Source organism: Argentina silus (assembly GCF_951799395.1).
Source record: "Argentina silus genome assembly, chromosome: 18".
Lineage (NCBI taxonomy): Eukaryota > Metazoa > Chordata > Actinopteri > Argentiniformes > Argentinidae > Argentina > Argentina silus.
In genome coordinates, this window is record NC_139672.1 from 14866280 (window position 1) to 14885681 (window position 19402).

The window sequence follows — 19402 nt, forward strand, 5'->3', positions numbered from 1 at the left end:
CTCACAACCCTTGAGGACAATATTGAGTTAAAAATGAATGAAATGTCAACAATAATAAAAGAGGAACCTGACCTGCAGGAGTAGGCTACGTGTGTGTGTGTGTGTGTGTGTCTGTGTGTGTGTGTGTGTGTGTGTGTGTGTGTGTGTGTGTGTGTGTGTGTGTGTGTGTGTGTATATGTGTGTGTGTGTGTGCTTTTAAAATGGTGGCCTGACTGTTTCAGGGAACTGGAGCTAATTGATGAGCCCTGATCTTGGGCCCCTGGCCTGATGGACTGGTGTGTAAATGGTGCCTGTCAGGGGGATGGGCAGGGTGGAGGGGAGGGGAGGGAGGGAGGGAGGGAGGGAGGGGGGGGGGGGGGGAGGATAGGGGATGGATGGGAGTGAAGTGGGGTGCAGGAGTCAATGGGACTCCCTACGGAACACAGAGAGAGGGTGGGGGGGCTTACTACTAGGCCGCCCAGCTGACTGGCTATTGGCTCCTTCCCAGCCAATGACTCCAAAGACAAATGGAGTGTCACCGAGGGAGATTAGATAAGTAAGTGGAGAGAAGAGCAGGAGGCGCGCTCGGCTTTATTTCAATTTGGCAGAGTCGCCAGAGCGGGGCTGGGACTTCATCCTTAATGACCACCGGGAGGGGGAGGGGAGGGAATGGGAGACGGGTGTGTGTGTGCAGGGGAGAGAGAGAGCGATATATTGTGTATGTGTGTGTGTGTGTGTGTGTGTGTGCGTGCGTGCCTGTGTGTGTGTGTGTGTGTGTGTGTGTGTGTGTGTGCGTGCGTGCGTGTGTGTGTGTGCGTGCCTGTGTGTGTGTGTGTGTGTGTGTGTGCGTGCCTGTGTGTGTGTGTGTGTGTGTGTGTGTGTGTGTGCGTGCGTGCGTGCGTGTGTGTGCGTGCCTGTGTGTGTGTGTGCGTGCCTGTGTGTGTGCGTTACCTCACACAGTCTAGAGACGAGGTAGAAACAGACTTAAGAGTCACTTAGCTTCAGTAAAGACCTGCTTCACCAAAACATAACATCAACACACCAAGCATTTAAAAAGACAACGTCTTTGGTTTACACACGTATCACATGTCAACAACATACGTAACTGGCCATCCATCCATCATTGCCTCTCCTCTTTTCCCCAGTCGGGGTCATGGGTCAAGGTAGCTCTGGTAGTAGAAGTTACTGAAGAGGGCTCTGAGACTGAGGGGGCGGGGCGTAGGAGAACACCATCACGTTCATGGAGTCAGGGAGGTCACAGCCAGAGAACACGTTGTAGGGGGCGCTTGGTGGCGTAGCACACTAATGCGCTTACCACGTAATCGCAAGGTTCCTGGTTCGATTCCGACCTTCGACATGTCTTGCATGTCATCCCTCCTCTCTCTCACCCATGATTCCTGTCAATCTCTACTGTCTCTGTCCCAATAAAGCAGAAATGCCCTAAAAATATATAAAAAAAAAAAAAGAGAACACGTTGTAGGAGCTGTGGACCGTCAACAGGACGAACTGGAGCTGGAGGAGGAGGACAAGACAAAGAGGGTCAGGAAAACCAACCGCTCTCCTAAACAAACCAACTGCTCTACCTTCCCTTTCCATCACTAAAAGCAAGAAAGTTTAGATACTTCGGTTCCACCTTATGTGGCTCTGCAGATAATACCATGTCTGATCGGAAAGATTGTGCGGTCTTTCAAAAACCTCAAACAGAGACAAAAAAAAAAAAACCTAATCAGAGCCTTAATCAGCAGACTAACCAGTCAGCTATGCGTCAGCAGAACTAACGCTAAATACATATGGTGCCGTTTCCATTGTCTCGTTACAACAGTAATCCACTCTTCCCAGATGGGCTCTGTAACCTAAGGCCCAGGGTTAGCCCGGGTTAGAAGGGGTTAAGGGGGTTAGGAGCGTTGGGGGGATAGAAGGGTTATTAGGGGGGTTCGGGGGGAGGGGTTAGTAATGCTCTGATGCTCATTATCCCCCCCCCCCCCCCCCCTCCCCCCAGGACTAAGGCTGTTAACTGGTCTTCCATTGACCAGTTGGATGACTGGGTTAATTAGTGGGGAGCACTGGGAGACGCGGAGGGGTTAAAGGGACCACGTTACCACGTGTACGAGAGAGTTGATCAGGCCTATGAGGCTGGGGAGAACACACACACACACACACACACACACACACACGTACACACGTACACACGTACACACACACACACACACACACACACACACACACAAAGCGTGTACTATTCACCCAGTTTATTCCCAGAAGAGATTTCCTCTAAAGGTAGTTTCTGTTGTCTGTCATTTGGTCACACAGTTTCATTTAACAGGTAAACAATAAACAAAACCATATTTCAGTTGTTGGTGACGTGTACGAGACAGCCCTTACCCTGACGCCCCCCCCCCCCTCCCCCCCGGCACGTACCTGACCCCTGGCCCACCAGTTGGCAGGCTAAAACAGCGTTGTAACATGCAGACAACCAAGGTTCAATCCCCTGTGGATGTACTCACTGCGTCACTGAGTTCTATGACTTTGGAGAAGTAGAACCACCAGCAGACTTCAGCCATCTGTCGACCACAAAGACCAGATACATTTCAACAGTAGGCTTATGTCTGTTCACATGGACACCAGTGTCTTTCCTGTAATACCCCAGTTTACCGGTTTCACACGTTTCATTAAAACGTAGCCTAACGAACTGATCAGTGAGAAAGGAAGGATCAGACGTACTCTGTCGTCAGAAGATCGTTAACTAACTGTAGAACTGCGTGGAGGCAGAAATCGGAGGACGGGCTCAATGTAATGCGTGGAATGGAAAGAGGAATGGTATCAATTCCATGCATTACAATGAGCCCCTCCTCCGGTGTCTACCTCCATCAGCCCCCGCTGGATCAGACATACTGTTACGAGAGAGGATCATTAACTAGCTGTATAACTGCCATTAGACAATAGCAGCGTATTGCCATGACAATAGGCAGACTTAGTTACCGTGGTTGCCAGCGGGTTATCACCATAGTCCACCGGCTGACACAGCTAACTGTAGTTGGCCAACGAGGAGGAAGCTGTGAACTGGGAGAGACAGAGGAAGGCATTAAAAACACACTCATATTCACAGGACAAGCCTATTAACTGTTCCTCGTTGATTACATATTCAGTAGATGAAGTTACTAGTAAAGTGCACTCTAGACGTCCATCCAACAAAAGGTTCCGGTCAATCAAGACCAAAACCTCGCGCCACCTGAACAGTTTCTTCCCCATGCCAGTGGGGCTCACAAACAAGCTCCCTGCCTCTCACTGACTCTGGGACTTTTTTATTTTTTATTTTTTTTATTTTGTAAATTTGCTATTGTTTTCTATGTTTGATATATTTATGTTTTGAACCTCACCAAGTCAATCTCCTGTATGTGCAAATAGAATTCTTATTCTGATTCTGATTCTAATTCTAATATAGTGCTATAAGAAGATAATATGCACCATAAATATTGACATAGTTATTGTTATTCCAGTTCTGGAGTATGCACATCCAACAAGAACAGAATCTGAGAATAACTGAAAGATGATGACAGACACCAGACTGTCGGCTTCTGTTTACAACATGAATAATACAGTATAATAATAAGCTGTATTTATATACTGTATATATTTCTGCTTAAGCTAACCTTTCACTGGGTGGCACTCAGTGAAAGACAATATTACATTTATGGGTAATAAAAGTCAATGGAAAAGCCAAGGGAGTTGTCCAGTCTGTCTTAGGTAGACCATGTCTCAGGACCTCGTAGAACATGTAGGGGGACAGGTAGACCATGTCTCAGGACCTCGTAGGACATGTAGGGGGACAGGTAGACCATGTCTCAGGACCTCGTAGGACATGTAGGGGGACAGGTAGACCATGTCTCAGGACCTCGTAGAACATGTAGGGGGACAGGTAGACCAAGTCTCAGGACCTCGTAGAACATGTAGGGGGACAGGTGGACCATGTCTCAGGACCTCGTAGGACATGTAGGGGGACAGGTGGACCATGTCTCAGGACCTCGTAGGACATGTAGGGGGACAGGTAGACCATGTCTCAGGACCTCGTAGGACATGTAGGGGGACAGGTAGACCATGTCTCAGGACCTCGTAGGACATGTAGGGGGACAGGTAGACCATGTCTCAGGACCTCGTAGGACATGTAGGGGGACAGGTAGACCATGTCTCAGGACCTCGTAGGACATGTAGGGGGACAGGTAGACCATGTCTCAGGACCTCGTAGGACATGTAGGGGGACAGGTAGACCATGTCTCAGGACCTCGTAGGACATGTAGGGGGACAGGTAGACCATGTCTCAGGACCTCGTAGGACATGTAGGGGGACAGGTAGACCATGTCTCAGGACCTCGTAGGACATGTAGGGGGACAGGTAGACCATGTCTCAGGACCTCGTAGGACATGTAGGGGGACAGGTAGACCATGTCTCAGGACCTCGTAGGACATGTAGGGGGACAGGTAGACCATGTCTCAGGACCTCGTAGGACATGTAGGGGGACAGGTAGACCATGTCTCAGGACCTCGTAGGACATGTAGGGGGACAGGTAGACCATCTCACTTACCTGGGGGCCGCTGGAGGTAGAGTCTGGGTGAGGCTGGGCCGCATCAAGTATTCCACAAAAAAAGGGTTTCAAGTATTCCAAAAAAAAGTACAACTGATCCAATCTTCTCAATCTTTATTAATAACAATTCAGAACATAGGCTTCTCTTACCTACGCTTCCTCTTACACAGCTGAGCCACATTCGTCTTGAGGGAGGAAGCAACTGAGACCCTAAGTACGGCTTGAAGACGCTCATCAGTAAGTTTGGACCTGTACTTTGAAAACTTTATCATTGTTCATAGCTTTTTTGAGCACTTCGTTTTTCTTATCATTATTAAATGTATCAATCGTGTTCTCTCTCAGGTGTTTATACCTTTCACATTCATAAATAAAGTGATCTAGATTTCCGGAATCACGTTTCAACCAAGTGGCTAACGTTGCTAATTCGCGTTGGCTAACTTGTCAACGAACACCACCGGAAGCTGTCGCGAGCCTGAGCTATGGTCGCCCAGGGCAACGACTCGGCGAAAAGGCGCGTGTGAGAAAAACGCGCGGGCCGCACGAACACTAAACTTTCATGTCAAGAAGGGGGGCACAAAATATAGTCCCGCGGGCCGCGAGTTTGAGGCCCCTGATGTAGGGGGACAGGTAGACCATGTCTCAGAACCTCATAGATCATGCAGGCGGACAGGTAGACCATGTCTCAGAACCTCATAGATCATGCAGGCGGACAGACAGACCATGTCTCAGAACCTCATAGATCATGCAGGCGGACAGGTAGACCATGTCTCAGAACCTCATAGATCATGCAGGCGGACAGACAGACCATGTCTCAGAACCTCATAGATCACGCAGGCGGACAGGTAGACCATGGTGAATTTAGACGATGAGGACAGACTTGAGGTTGATTGGCTGCCTGTGTTCCATCAGCTTAGGCCCCGCCCATATGAGGAGCAGGTAGCACAGGAAGATGCATGTGATTGGCAAAGGGGAGTAGACCAGCAGTCAACCAATTCGTTGGTTGTCATATCATTCAAGAATATTTGATTACGAGTAGGTTTTGTGTACTTCAATGTATATATATATTATTTGTGTATAACAGTTAGAGCTTGAGTGAATTATACAGTGATGGATATAAATAATTACCTTAGAATCCATTGGGAGAAGATTTGGATCTTCTGCCACGTTGTGGCCATTTGTGTACCGAGTGAACGATATTGTGAAATCAGAATGTACAAAAGAGTTGCTGAGTATTAAAAATGGTGGACGAACCACAATGTCTCCCTATTTGCAACCGCAAAAGTTCTCCACTTCATTTGCCACAAAGACAGACATTTCTATGGGCGAGAAAGTGCTGCCACCTAACGTGCAAAAGCTGTAAGAGGGGGGACGCAAAATTACAAAACGCTCTGACTACAAATGATGCGCTGACCGAAGAGTGACCTATGCCTGCATTTTGTTTGGCCTGCTGGATAAGCGTAATAGTAGTTTATCTTCTAGAGCCAAGAGGATTAAGAAAATCCCCTCCATAACCACACTTATTCAACCTGACCTTAGACACCGAAGAGATCGGTTACTACTATTACAACGGGCTACAATTAGGCGACCGATACTGATTCAAAGAAAAAATACACAGGCTTATATAAAACGTTCAACTAACATTGTAGGTGTTGCACTATAATGAAAGTCAAAAATAAGATACAAATAACAAAACATAGGCTATAACATGTCAATAAAACAAACTATAATAAATGACAATAACAGACTACAGGGCATGATGAACAACACTTACTTTGAGCCCACTAAAATATACAACCATTATGAACCCTGGTGATGTTTTAACACCATGCCATCAGATTTAAATCAAACTACTGTAGTTGAATTCCTCCTCCGCGGTTTCTCTGTTCTCTGAGCTCCAATACTGGAACTCCGCCCACATACTTCCGGTCAATGCAAATTTTATGTAAATGAAGATGTATTCAAAATGAAAGCGCCCACGTTGAATTTGTTGAAGCATTTAGAAATACTAAATATGGATAAAGGAACCACAAATTATATGTAACTATAACTGGGAATAAACATTTAATCATCTCAATGTGTTATTTGTGTTTTTAAGGGTTCGCAATTCTTCTTTAACCTTGCTGCACTGTATAGCGGACACATAATGGACTGTACGCAAAATATTTTCCAAGGCTAAATATGATTTTCACTACCACTGTACAACACTTTTAGTATCCATATCAACTGAGTGTCAACCATGAGCGATGTCATACGAACAATTATTGACCCTTTACTGTAACAGCTAAAGGCGCCACCTCTGAATTGCGTAGGGAACACATTATGGACGGTACACAAAAAAAAATCAAAGGCTGAACATGATTTTCATGGACAGTTTGGACAGTTGGTTAGAGACAGCACGTTCAAGGGTTTTAGGTAAGAAGGAGAGAAGAGATACCGGTCTGTAGTTTTGGACAGCAGACGGGTCAAGAGTTGGTTTCTTGAGAAGAGGCTTAACTCTGGCTGTCTTAAAGACGGCTGGGACAGATTCTGTGGATAGAGAGAAGAACTGATTGTGGTGGTAAGGAACGGAAGGAGGTATTTGGAAATGGATTGGAGAAAGGGATATCGTGATCCCATCACTTTCCAGTCATGTTTTAACTCACACTTTTATTTTGAAGACGCGAATACGGCGAAAAGCGAGACCGGAAGTATTAATAGGGCCAGTTGGAGCTAGTTAGAGCTCAGAGAACACAGCTTTTGGGGGTTAATTTGGCTCCTATAAAGTAACCCACCTGCTGTGGGCGTGTGGTGTGGCATGGCTTTTAATAGGCTATAGGAGCCTTGGAAACAGGAAATATATGCATAAAGAATGATGAATATGTTTATGAATATGTCTACACAGCAACAGCAGAATACGGATAATTCTAAAATCATAAACCTCATTGATAATCTAAATCACTATAATTTGCGTGCAGGAGGTGAAATAACTGACCTGGCCTCGCCTATTCATAATTCATGCCTTTCTCAGGTTAAATAGGACAGAACTGAGTGTTTGTGTAGCTTCACTGTAGGTCAACGGTATTTGCTGCTATGCTAATACTCTATTCAGTCCCCTCACAGCATCCACGACTTATATGAAAATGTCCTCAGAATTTATTTCAATGCTTGGGGCTCAAGTGTAACACAAGGAGAAAGACCAAACAAACTATTGGTCTAATCTCTTTATTACATTCATAGCACATAACATGTCACAGTGCATTCAGACCAGTGGAGGCTGGTGGAGGTAGAAATCGGAGGACCATTCCGTGCATTACAATGAATGACACCGTCCTCCGATTTCTACCTCCAGCAGCCTCCACTGATGTACACGTTCGTAAATAGTCTGGCACACAACCTTGGAGACTCATGTAACCCTTGAAGGTCCTACTCTTCCCTGCGTGAGTTAAGGTGACTGTCAGTCCATCTCTCCTCCACAGAACATCCATCCGCAGACACCTGACTGAGGTTTGAACTGCAGACTTCATAAACTGCAGAAGAAGAGGAGGACCGCGCTGTCACCCAACCACCTGTAGAGGGAGACACTGCGTCTATCCAGAGCCTACGGTCCAGTAGAACTAACTGTGAAGTTGGCTCATATTTCCAGGTTCAATCAACAGTTTATCCAGATATAGGAAATCATCTTTATAGATTAGACATTGGTGGCAATTAGTCACTGGTACAAGCCACCATAACTGTTATCATGACATGCTATGCTAACTTGTGGTAACAAACTACAAATGATATTAATTGGAGTCCTGTAGTTGTGCCTCTACCCCATGGTTTTGGCTGTTGTGATGCTGATGCTGGTGATGCTGATGCTGATGATGATGATGATGATGATGGTGAAGATGTACGCTTTGCCATCCTCAGGCAACATGGCATCTGCTGACTCTCCTTCACTTGGAGCCAGGTCGGTGAGGACTGTGGGTAGTGTAGTCTTCTCTATGCTGCCTGTTGTGTTAACACTCACCCCTGTGCTCAGAGTCTCCTGGACCTGGGTGCTGTTCAGTCCAGCTGACAGGGTGGAGTTTTAGCCCACCTGTTAAAGAAAACACAGCAGACGCGTACATGGAGGAGATTATAGGTCAGATCCACTCTATGTACATCTATTGTATGAGTGAGTGTGTGTGTGTGTGTGTGTGTGTAGTCACTGTGTGCAGTTACATATGTCCTTGTGATAGGTGGTGTGTGTGTGTGTGTGTGTGTGTGTGTGTGTGTGTGTGTGTGTGTGTGTGCGTGTGACACACCGTGCAGTTACAGATGTCCCTGTGGTAAGTGGCTCTGATGGCTGCCTCTATGTAGGGGTTGTTGAGGAAGCTGTAGGGAAGAACTATGTGGAATGTCAGGCGCCCACATCTAGGAGGGGAAGAGAGGAGAGGAGAGGAGAGGAGAGGAGAGGGAAAAGGAGAGGAGGAGAGGAGGAGATTGGGGAGTAAGAGAGGGGGAAAGGGAGAAAGATACATGGTCAAATCAATGAGAAGTCACCACAATAAATGAAAGAGATCAGTCCAGAAAATACATTTCCATTAGTTCTTTAAACCTGACAGGCTTTGTATGCACCAATGTGTAATATGTATAATTCTGAGAATAGTGACAGAATTCTGAGTCCCCTGTCCTTCCCCTAGATGCTAAGTGGGATCCTTGGGACGACCCTACCCTAAACCCTAGACTTTATTTACCCTACACCCTAACCTTAACCCTTACCTATATCCCTAACCCTAAACGTTTTCAACCTCAGGTTCAATGGGGTGACCAACGTCAGAGTCGGCCTTCCCAAGCATCCCACTTAGCATCCACCCTCCCTCCTTCCTACCTGTCGTATACTAGGAAGTCATCCTTGTCTCCATCCAGGGCCTCCCAGACGTCGTCCTGTAGCGGGGCCTGCTGGTACACAGGGACACCAGGGGGCGCTCTCCTCTTCAGCTCCCAGTACATGGCTCTGGACTTGGCCTCGCGCTCGTTCACGATGAGGTAGGACACGTCCGTCAGGTTGCTGCGGAGCAGTCTGTCACGCAGGCCTCCGATTCTGCTCAGAGACATGGATTATTAAGCCAACATGTCAACATGCTGTTTTTCTCTCTCTCTCTTCTGTACAATAGAATTTTGACGCTTAGATTAGAAATAGAACAAATTAACATTTTCGATATTCCACTGATATTGTAATTTCTTTTATTATATATATTTTCGGACAGTTTAGAATATTCCACTGACCACTAGGTGGCACTGTTCATTCTTTCTCTTACTTGGTGGCCTGTGTGAGACAGAAGTGTCAGCTGGCTTTCAGCAGAGCCACGACAACTACATTTCCCATGAGCGCCGTCATCGGGGCTCCGAGTCCTTTGATCTCCCAGTGTGGCGCAGGCTTGCAGATCCAGGAGGTGCTGTTGCTGTCCTCCCCCTTCACAACCAGAGGGGAAGCCCATAACAGCCCTGGCAGAAGAGCAGACAGACACAGAGTCCAGAGACCCTGCATGTCTCCTCTCGTTTACGGGGCCACTGTAGGTCTCCTCCAATCCTCAACCTAAAACACACCCAGATCAGGAGCGGGAGAGAGCAGAACGGTCATCTTCCATCCATCGTATCAACAGTTCGTTCCAAATTAAAAGGAGGCTGGTGGAGGTAGAAATCTGAGGACAGGCTCATTGTAATGCACAGAATGTTTGATACCGTTCCTCATTCCGTTCCATGCATTAGAATGAGCCCGTCCTCCGATTTCTACCTCCACTAGCCTCCCCTGATCTCTACTTAGGAGCACATGAATGCCACATGATATACATTATGAAATTATTGAAAATTATCTAAAAATTCATCCCATGTGCTGTAATGATTATAAATGATAACTGGTATCACTAACCTCTCTGTCCAGGGTTGGCCTCCTTTCTGCTTGACACTGACATGGTTTCTGCTGTTTTTAAGCCCTCATTTCAGCTAAGCACAGCCCCCAAAAAACAAATGGATGAGCCAATCTGTCAGGGGGTTAAGGGGTTGGGTAAACAACTCAATGGCCTGGGGGAAGGGAACATCTCCTGCTCATCTGATCAATAAAGTGAGTAGGTGGTTCGTACTAAGCCAAAAACATTCACTTTTAGTTCGCCATCTGTCGCTGTGTGCCTCTGGTTAATATTTGGTTGTACAATAATGTGGGCAAGTTTGAAGCAGTGAAAACTAATTCCTCCTAAAAAATAAACTAATTCCTCCTAAATCACCTGTGTTATATATCAGGGGAGGTAGAAATCGGAGGACGGGCTCATTGTAATGCATGGAATGGAATGAGGAACGGTATCAAACACGTGTGCTAAAGTAACCTCCAACCAAAGACTTGAGAAGGCCGCCTTGTTTATATTGTGTCAAGGGGCGTCATTGATCACAGTAGAGTAAGGTTTACTACGTGGGTCAGGGTTGAAAAACAAACGTGTGGCCAACCAGCCCATGTCCCTAAGGATGGCAGGTCGACAGAATCATTCATAAATCATAAATCATTTCGATCATTCACCATAATCAATAATAACTCATTCTACTGATTCCCTCTGACCACTTGTCTAGTTGTCCTGTCTTCTCCACAGCATGTCCACACGACACAAATAACTGTATATTCACACTCAACAGACTCCCTTCAGCCTCAATCTCAACTCAAACGAATACTTGAAACGAATACCTTGTTGTTTTACGACAAGCATGTTCTCAATAATCTCAGCACACAAACAGTGTTGGTCTTTCTCCCCTGAATGATTGAGGCTGGGTCAAAGTACAGGGCAAAGTAAACGAACAGGAGCGTACTGTAGGTTCTCTGGACTGGTCACATTCCACCCAGGAGCGTCGTACACACCAATGTTAATCACCAGACGGCCTTACACAAAGGAAACAAAGATGCAACTCGGATCAAAACAGTGTCCGTTTGTGCGTCTGAATTCAATCTCCATGGGAGCGTTCCAGAGTTGCGGACATTCCTTTTTCCTTTGACATGTTCTTCTGTCCTGCACCTGATCATTTAGATGTGCATATTTTTCTCTTTGTCTAATACAATATGTCAATATATATATATATATATATATATACATATACACACACACACACACACACACATACATATACACACACACACTTGCACAGGGGGGTAGTGGGGATGAAGAGGCCTTTAGGAGGGACAGTTAAGATTCCCAAATATGCACCTCAGTCTTCCCAAGGCATTCAAATGTATTTCTTGTCAGTTGCTTTGGATAAAGGCATCTGCTAAATGCCAGAAATGTAAATGTAAATGTAAATGTAAATGTAAATGTAAATGCATTCTCCAGTGAAAGCGATGACCCACTCACTGCCCACTTCCTCAGCCATCTTGGCTACTATCAAATCCTTAAACGGTGGATGCTTGATCACACCAAAAATAAACCACACTTACTTTTCCATAGAATTCTTTATTCTTTCAAACAGTACCGTTGTTTTGTACGGGGTACGCTTGACAGGAGGTGGCCAGCTAGGTCCCCTTCTAGTGCACCTTCAGTGTGTGGTCTACAACTAAAGCTAACTGTTCCTCCTACTAGGGGGGGCTTCTGCACATTCTGGCATCTGTTTCATACCGTCTATGGATATAACTCAATAGCTCTGGAATTCATAATTCACTAAGCCCAACATATAGCAGTGGGGAGCAACACAGGATTCCAAGAGCAGGGTTCTCCCCATAGGATGCGCCACGCTGTGAACTTTGCGGTGCCACGATGTAAACATTTCAAGGCAAATGAAACGATATACTTGGTAATGATAAGAGTAATCTTTGATCGCCAACGACATCGTTGTTAAAAAACGAAAGTGATGTGAATTCAGCGTTTTAGCGTGTGTTTTAACGTGTGTTTTGCGCATTTTTGGCTTGAGTAATTCTGGGGAGAACACTGCAAAAGGCTATGCTGACCTTTCCAAACCCCACTGAACTATTTGCACCACAATTGATTAGATATTAAAGTCATCTGCTTTTGTATATTTCCAAGTGGACAACACGGGCAACTCAAAAAACCTGCAAACGGTGTCTCGAGCTCTTCAGTTCCCTTGCATTAGTAAAGCATTCTCTGCTGAAAGAGAAAAAAAAAGGAGGTATATTGCAGAACAGCAAATATCATATAATATATCAGCTTTGAAACGACGACCAAGCAGCTCTGAATTGCAGTGGCGGAAATTGTATTGGTGTTGTATAACTACCACATCTTGCTGTGCCTCACAAGCACAAGGCAGATGACTGCTGCTCTTCATTGTTTTGAGGAAGCTTAGGTTTCATTCATAAAACAAGCACCGTATTCTAGAACCTTCAGCATACTGTGAGGGACCCATCCTGGGAGATATTATAAACTAACTCCAGAGCAAAGAACACCAACCCCAACCCCCAACGTCCCTATGATCCCACACTTCCACACCTCCTTCATATGTTGTTTCCTTCGTGGTAATAACTGTCTCTGGGCCATGTATTGTCCTTCCACCCGCTGTGTGTCATCCCAAACTGAAACACACATTCCAACCTAAACATGGGCCTGTCAGGGAAGCTCCATCTATCACGACATCACTCCGATGAGCTCCTCTTCTTCGTGCTCTCCGTCCCCCTCGGGGCTGTCACACGTGGTCATGATGCCCAGTCCCAGCTCCGCCAGCTCCTCACAGCTCATGGCCGTGGCCACCATGATCTTGGTCTCCAGGCGGTTACACAACGTCCTGTAGGAGGGCAGGGGGTAGCCGATCTCCCGGAGGAACTCGTAGCCCTTGGTGCCCACCGCGCAGCGGATCTTGCGGGCCTTGAGGACCGTCTCCGGGGACCACACGGCCCTCCGCGAGCGCTTGGTCAGGGACAGGGCCCGGATCTGGTCCTCGTATAGAAAGTTCTGGAGGCCCTTCTCGATCTTGTCCAGTTTGTAGAGCCGCTTCTTCATCTCCTCCGCCTGCACGAGAGAGACAGCAGACACGGTCAGGTGTTATTTTAAGACAAAATTTGCATTTTGTGGAGAAAAAACAACAACACAGGACTAGACTAGAGACAGTATTCTTGTTTTTTGTATCGAACTGCACAGGGAATGATGAGGCAAAAAAAGTGTGTGCGTGTGTGTGTGTGTGTGTGTGTGTGTTTGTGTGATATACCAACGCACCTCTTTCTGAAGTCTGGCTGTGTGTTGCATCTCCTGCTCCAGCTGTTTCTTGTAGCACTGACACTGTGTACACGGGCGCTCATCCTCCTTGTCTACGTCCACGTCCCCGTCCTCCATGCCCAGCAGGGGCTGCCTCCGCGCGTAGCCGTGGTCCCCGACGTTCAGGTCCCTCTCCACTAAGACAGAACGAACATAAACACAACTATTCATCACAGACACACAGACAAGACACACAACTTAATCCATTACTGCAATCCGCATTCATTTACATCACCTCAAACAACAAATCATTCTGTATTCAAGCACAACCCAGCATGTACTATTATGGCATCATTGTTGAAATAAAACACAAAAGGTTTGTTTGGTTACTAACCAGGCTCTGCTTTCAGTGGAAGCAATATCTGGGGGGTGGCAATGGGATAGGGTGGGTCTCGCACGTTGAACAGAGTGGGAATAGCATTTGGCTTCAGCTTCTTTCCCCCTGCTGGTGACCTCGCGATCTCCTCAAACTGACTCTGCTCAAAATGGTCCTGAACGAGAGGAGACAGAATGAGCAGGATTCATTCACATAGCTTTTCGATCTGACATGCAACGGGAATTGATTGCATATTTATTACACCCAATTTAATTTAACTTCCGATTGTTGACAAACAACAACACATGACAACATGTAAACATGTTTTCTGGGAGCTGATTAACAAACTTGCCTGGCACAGTCTGGAATGAGGAGTTGGTACAAAATCACGCCGGCAGTTTACAACCCATTTCCTCTTGCGTACGGGATCTTTTGGGAAACGAAATAGTTGTTTCCCAATAGTTGTTGAGTTCGAGCAATTAGGAGCGGAGCACCCACCCATTCTAATCCTGCTAAATGTAGCGAGCTAGCTGCAACTACTCAGCAGAGCTCAGCTATCAGGGGCTGCTGTGGCAAGCACAACTTTCCACTTTCTCTAACGAATCAAAACTAAATGAAATGTCACCTAGGTTGGAAAATAAACTCATGGGAAGATATTCTATCGCACCCCAGTCGCTTCCAAATATGTTTCGCTAGTTTTAAGTTAAAACATTATCAAATTGCAAAGAAATGAAATTCCGACTTTGTTTGAGCCAAAATGGCCCCTTGCCCTCAACGGTTGGGTGTGCTGATGTCATGAGTACGATCTGCCCACCACAACCGCCTCCCGAAAATATGTATTCAACAGGGAAATATCACCAACTATTTGGACAGACATTATACAAATTACCAACAATGTTTAATTACATGAATTGGCTAACCGAAGAGAGCATTACAGAGAGGTACAGACAAATGTGTATTATATTTCTAGACATGCAACACTATCAACACCCAGTGAGGTCCTTTATGCGTCGGTGACGTAACGTCAGAGGACCCGAAGCAGAGCACGTTGGAATGTTTACAGTGTTGTCAGTAGCTGCACGCATGGACTCCTACGATGAATGACCAATAGTTTCATATTTCCCCCTTAATAAAGAGCCAGCTTACGTAGTGAAAAGGGATCAGGTTAGTCTGACATATGCGAAGAATAGTGCATTGCTTATACTTATACATTTGAGGTTCAATATTTGGGTAGTCAGCCACCAATGTCCTGCAAAACTTAGCTCCTCATTCTGTGAAGTTTAAGCACTGCACTGTTTGCTACTGTACTCCAATCCATAACGATCTGCTAGATATGACGTCGTCAATGGTTGTGCCGGTCATTGATGTGCAGAATGACAACTTTAAAGAGCTGTGGCCTGCCATGGTCCTTGCAATCCAAACGTCCTCCTTCATCGCACTGGATACCGTGAGTACACGATGTTCTTAAACCTTGGCCCTGCGGAGGCAGCGTAGCCGGGCCTTTTCCACCCCCAACACTAACACAACTGATTAACCTTTACCGAGCCAAAGACCAGGTGAATCAGGTGTGTTAGGACGTGACTGGAACAAAAGTTTTGTTATTGCCATTGCTATTACCTTAAAAAACGACTTTTTAAGATGTGGATGTACTGTAGTAGCCTAAACCTGCCTGTACTGATCATATTTGGTGCCTGTTGTGTTTCAGGAGTTGAGTGGTCTCGGAGCCCGGAAGGCTTTGCTGGCAGAGTGAGTCCTGGATGCTATTTATTTATTGCCAGTTGAATCAGAAATGTCTAAATATCAATTGTTACCCTTCGGAACCTGAACTTGATTGAAATGGCTGTCACTTCAGCTCTGTGAATGTACTGTAGTGTCCTTTGCTTTATACATCTCAGGTGTCAATCACAAGTGTATGTCTAGTGATCATTGGATGTGTTTATGATATCACTCCCAGATGCATCGAGGAACGTTATAAAGCCATATGCAATGCAGCTCGGACACGTTCAGTCCTGTCCCTGGGCTTCGCCTGCTATAAGAAACTTGACAACAAGGTATTCCCCGTCCAACCTCTGCATATACTTCGACATTCTCACAGCTTGACCATCACATCGACTCTCGTGAGCTGATTGAATGAGTTGATGGATTTCCCTGTGGTTTTTCAGGAAGCGGATACGTACATGGTGCAGGTGTACAACCTGACGTTGCTCTGCTCCGAGGAGTACGTGATCGAGCCTCAGTCAGTGCAGTTCCTGGTGCAGCATGGCTTTGACTTCAACAAGCAATACGCTCAGGGGGTCTCTTACTACAAGGGCAATGACAAGGTGAGAACACACACACAGTCAGACACACACACACACACACACAGTCAGACACACACACACACACTCCCTCCTTCAAATGTGTGGACACACACACACACACTCACACTCACACTCACACTCTGTCTGTTCTCCAGGGAAGCAATGCCCAGGGCTTCAACATGCGGACCCTGTTTACGGAGCTCCTGCGTGCCCGTAAGCCCCTGGTGCTTCACAACGGCCTGATCGACATGGTGTTTCTATACCAGTGCTTCTATGCCCACCTCCCCGAGAAGCTGGGCACCTTCACAGCCGACCTGTCCCAGATGTTCCCCGCTGGCATATACGACACCAAGTACGCCACAGAGTATCAGCTTCGCTTCGCTGCCTCCTACCTGGAGTACGCCTACAAGAAATGGTTGGTGTACTAAACATAGTACATATTCAACTCCTCCACTCACGTAGCGGGTCGGTAGTATATCAGTTCAGTACTACTGTACTACTGACCCACCTGGTCCTCTGTGGCTCAGTTGGTAGAGCACGGCGCTAACAACGCTTAGGTTGTGGGTTTGATTCCTGCTGGGACCATATATACTGAAATGGATGCACTCACTGCAATGTAAGTTGCTTTGGATAAAAGCGTCAGCTAATTGGCATATATTATATTATATTATATTACATTTGTAATAATACAGTTGTTAATCTAAAGTAAGTCCACAATGGAAATAAGCCTTCAGGCTTTTTTTTGTGGGGGGTTTTTCTGAATTTTTAATGTGTCTACTGATTTCTCCAGCTGGAGCAGATGACCACTTTTAATTATCCCAAAAATAAATTCAGAATTCAATTAATCATTTAACTCTGTTGTAGTTTGAAATCATTAATTGTCCTGTTCTCCCTGGTCCCTCCCAGTAAGCTGGACAACAGCCGGTCCCAGGAAGAAGCTGGTGACGGTGGTGGTTCTGGTGGGACACGACTGTTCCTGGAGTTCTGTAACTACTCGGGTCACATGTCCAACTACGTGGACTACAGGCCCTGTCTGGCCGAGTCCAGCCCAGATGGAGAAGAGCTGGACGTCTGCCAGCGCTTCTCTGTAAGTCGTCCAAATCTCTACGTCTGGAAACAAAAACAGAACATAAATGCTTGTAAATGAGTAGGCCAGGGCGTAGGTCCAGAGATTCTTAAGAGCTGTCTGTGGTAGAAACATCCGGCAGCACTGGTATAAAAATAAATAAATAAATATATATATATATATATATATATATATGACATCACACCTTAAAACCAGATAGAGAACAATACAATGTTACGCATCACCAGACTAAAGTAATCAATCTGATCTATCGGCCCTGTCTTCTTCTGTGTTCTCCAGGCGTACGGTTGGTGCCCCAACGGATCACAGTGTCCCCAGTCACATGACACCGACCTCATCATCAAACAGGACGAGAAGAGCACGGAGGACAAGAAGAAGAAGAAGAGGAAGAAGAGGAATAAGAATAAGAACAGGAAGGACGGACAGGAGGAGGAGACAGGGGAGGTTGACTTCGAGGGTGCCCCCCAGAACAAGAAGCCCCATATGGATCTGGACCCAGAGGAGGGAGAACAGGCCCAGACCCAGACCCAGAACGAGACCAAGCCTCTCCCAGTGACAAAGCAGGGGAATGGGGCTCCGGATCAGGGGGAGCATGGGGATGATGTCCAAATGAATACAGATAAAGCAAAAGTCGAGGGGAACGGAATCTCCGCGTCCGTCTCTGAGCCTCAGGCTATGTCTGTAGACGGGGTGACCCCTGACCCTCAGACCCCGCAGACCGGGACCGCACCCCCGGCCGGCGACGCCGCGACCACACCCGCCACCGTCGCCAAGGCAGACGCCAAGAAGAAGAAAAAGATGGAGGGCGGCACCCACCGGGCGGGGTTCGACGCCTTCATGACGGGGTACATCTTCTCCTTCGCCAGCACTCTGGCGGAGAGGACGGAAGAGGCCCCCTGGCTGCCGGACTGCCTCAACAAGGTGTACCTCAGCGGGAAGGCGGTCCCGCTCCACATCGCCAAGAGCACCTTCTCCAAGTCCTCCAAGGCTCACGTCCACAAGATGGACCTGGTGTGGGGGAAGGGCCTGTCCAACAAGGCAGGCAGCAGTGGCGCGGAGGGGGCGGTGTAGACGGGGGAACCATGGGGCTCTCTTTATGAAATGCAGACCCAGATCGTACTGTAGCCGGCTCGGGTGATTACTTTTCAGTCTCCTCTCTCTCCAACACTGTTACACACAGCTCTGGTGGCTGCCTAACCAGGCCAGCAGCGTACAGCTAAGATAATGTGATTAGGGTTAAACTGTATGTTGAGGTTTTATCTTTTTGGGTTGTTTTTTTTAGATGTTTGTGGATTATAAGTCATTTGATACAGTACTTTTTTGTACAGTATGACATTTCAATAAAATATATTTGTGTTGGTTATGTACGTGTGTATGATTATCTTATGTCTTGAAAACCAAAGCAAATGAACTGGCTTTATATACCATGAAGTCAAGGGTTTTCTCAAGTGCAGTGAGCAATACAGTCACCATCATCAGGGCCCAGAATTAAAAAACTTGTAATCTGGATCAGAATGATAGCCCTGTAATAATCCCCTATGATACAACAAATCTGACAGATGGATTTGATCCAGGATAGTGAAAGATAATCTGAATCATTCTGATCTAGATTAAAGTTTTAAGATACCAGGTCAGGTGTAAAACAGCTAGGTTCATAGGGACACAGAGATGAACACAGGAAGCAAAAGTTACACATTTATTATAAAGCGATTGGGGATACATACACACGTTCTGTCATCAACAATGTTTAAAAAAAAAAAAAAAGGTTAAAACTTAGTCCAGATTTGGGGAAGAAGTCATCCTAAGCAGTCTGAACTTTGGATGCAACAAGTTCTGTTACATACTGATGGAAATTCACAACACAACCTATAACAGAGGGACAATGAATTAAGAAAATACTGTACAAAGTACATGTTTTTACAACAAACATCTCAGTCAATATCGCACCAACACATGCCTCTTTTC

The 19402-nt window shown here is 46.2% G+C and overlaps 4 protein-coding genes across 4 annotated transcripts; 1 reads left to right on the forward strand and 3 right to left on the reverse strand.

Annotated features, from left to right (window-relative positions):
• Nucleotides 1–1130: 1130 nt before the first annotated feature.
• Nucleotides 1131–8453, reverse strand: elovl8a (ELOVL fatty acid elongase 8a; the record flags this gene model as incomplete). The annotated part of the gene is given in 9 exon segments (XM_083689609.1): nt 1131–1187; nt 1189–1264; nt 1451–1491; nt 2484–2540; nt 2959–3003; nt 3007–3039; nt 5377–5419; nt 5421–5540; nt 8350–8453. Coding segments are annotated over 9 exon segments (576 nt in total).
• Nucleotides 8454–8564: 111 nt separating this feature from the next.
• selenop2 (selenoprotein P2) lies at nt 8565–10049 on the reverse strand (the record flags this gene model as incomplete). The annotated part of the gene is made up of 4 exons (XM_083690654.1): nt 8565–8615; nt 8824–8932; nt 9390–9602; nt 9820–10049. 4 exons carry the CDS (start codon nt 10047–10049, stop codon nt 8607–8609), a joined length of 561 nt encoding a protein of 186 aa, XP_083546780.1. The 3' UTR covers nt 8565–8606.
• A 1944-nt stretch (nt 10050–11993) lies between these two features.
• LOC310819402 (THAP domain-containing protein 1) lies at nt 11994–14801 on the reverse strand. The gene is made up of 4 exons (XM_083690684.1): nt 14403–14801; nt 14069–14225; nt 13696–13871; nt 11994–13491 (listed from the first exon to the last, which is right to left on the reverse strand). The coding sequence occupies exons 1-4, from the start codon at nt 14550–14552 to the stop codon at nt 13111–13113; spliced, it is 864 nt and encodes a 287-aa protein (XP_083546810.1). The 5' UTR covers nt 14553–14801; the 3' UTR covers nt 11994–13110.
• A 205-nt stretch (nt 14802–15006) lies between these two features.
• Nucleotides 15007–18800, forward strand: toe1 (target of EGR1, exonuclease). The gene is made up of 7 exons (XM_083689590.1): nt 15007–15497; nt 15756–15796; nt 16005–16101; nt 16213–16371; nt 16506–16765; nt 17257–17437; nt 17717–18800. The coding sequence occupies exons 1-7, from the start codon at nt 15384–15386 to the stop codon at nt 18506–18508; spliced, it is 1644 nt and encodes a 547-aa protein (XP_083545716.1). The 5' UTR covers nt 15007–15383; the 3' UTR covers nt 18509–18800.
• Nucleotides 18801–19402: the final 602 nt, after the last annotated feature.

Coding starts and splice junctions, on each gene's coding strand:
- toe1 (XM_083689590.1), top strand. CDS start 15,384: ATGACGTCGTCAATGGTTGTGCCGGTCATTGATGTGCAGAATGACAAC. Junction 16,102..16,212: donor ATAAGAAACTTGACAACAAG/GTATTCCCCGTC, acceptor GTGGTTTTTCAG/GAAGCGGATACGTACATGGT. Junction 17,438..17,716: donor ACGTCTGCCAGCGCTTCTCT/GTAAGTCGTCCA, acceptor TGTGTTCTCCAG/GCGTACGGTTGGTGCCCCAA.
- LOC310819402 (XM_083690684.1), bottom strand. CDS start 14,552: ATGGGTGGGTGCTCCGCTCCTAATTGCTCGAACTCAACAACTATTGGG. Junction 14,226..14,402: donor CTCATTCCAGACTGTGCCAG/GCAAGTTTGTTA, acceptor CCTCTCGTTCAG/GACCATTTTGAGCAGAGTCA. Junction 13,492..13,695: donor CAGCCAGACTTCAGAAAGAG/GTGCGTTGGTAT, acceptor TCTCTCGTGCAG/GCGGAGGAGATGAAGAAGCG.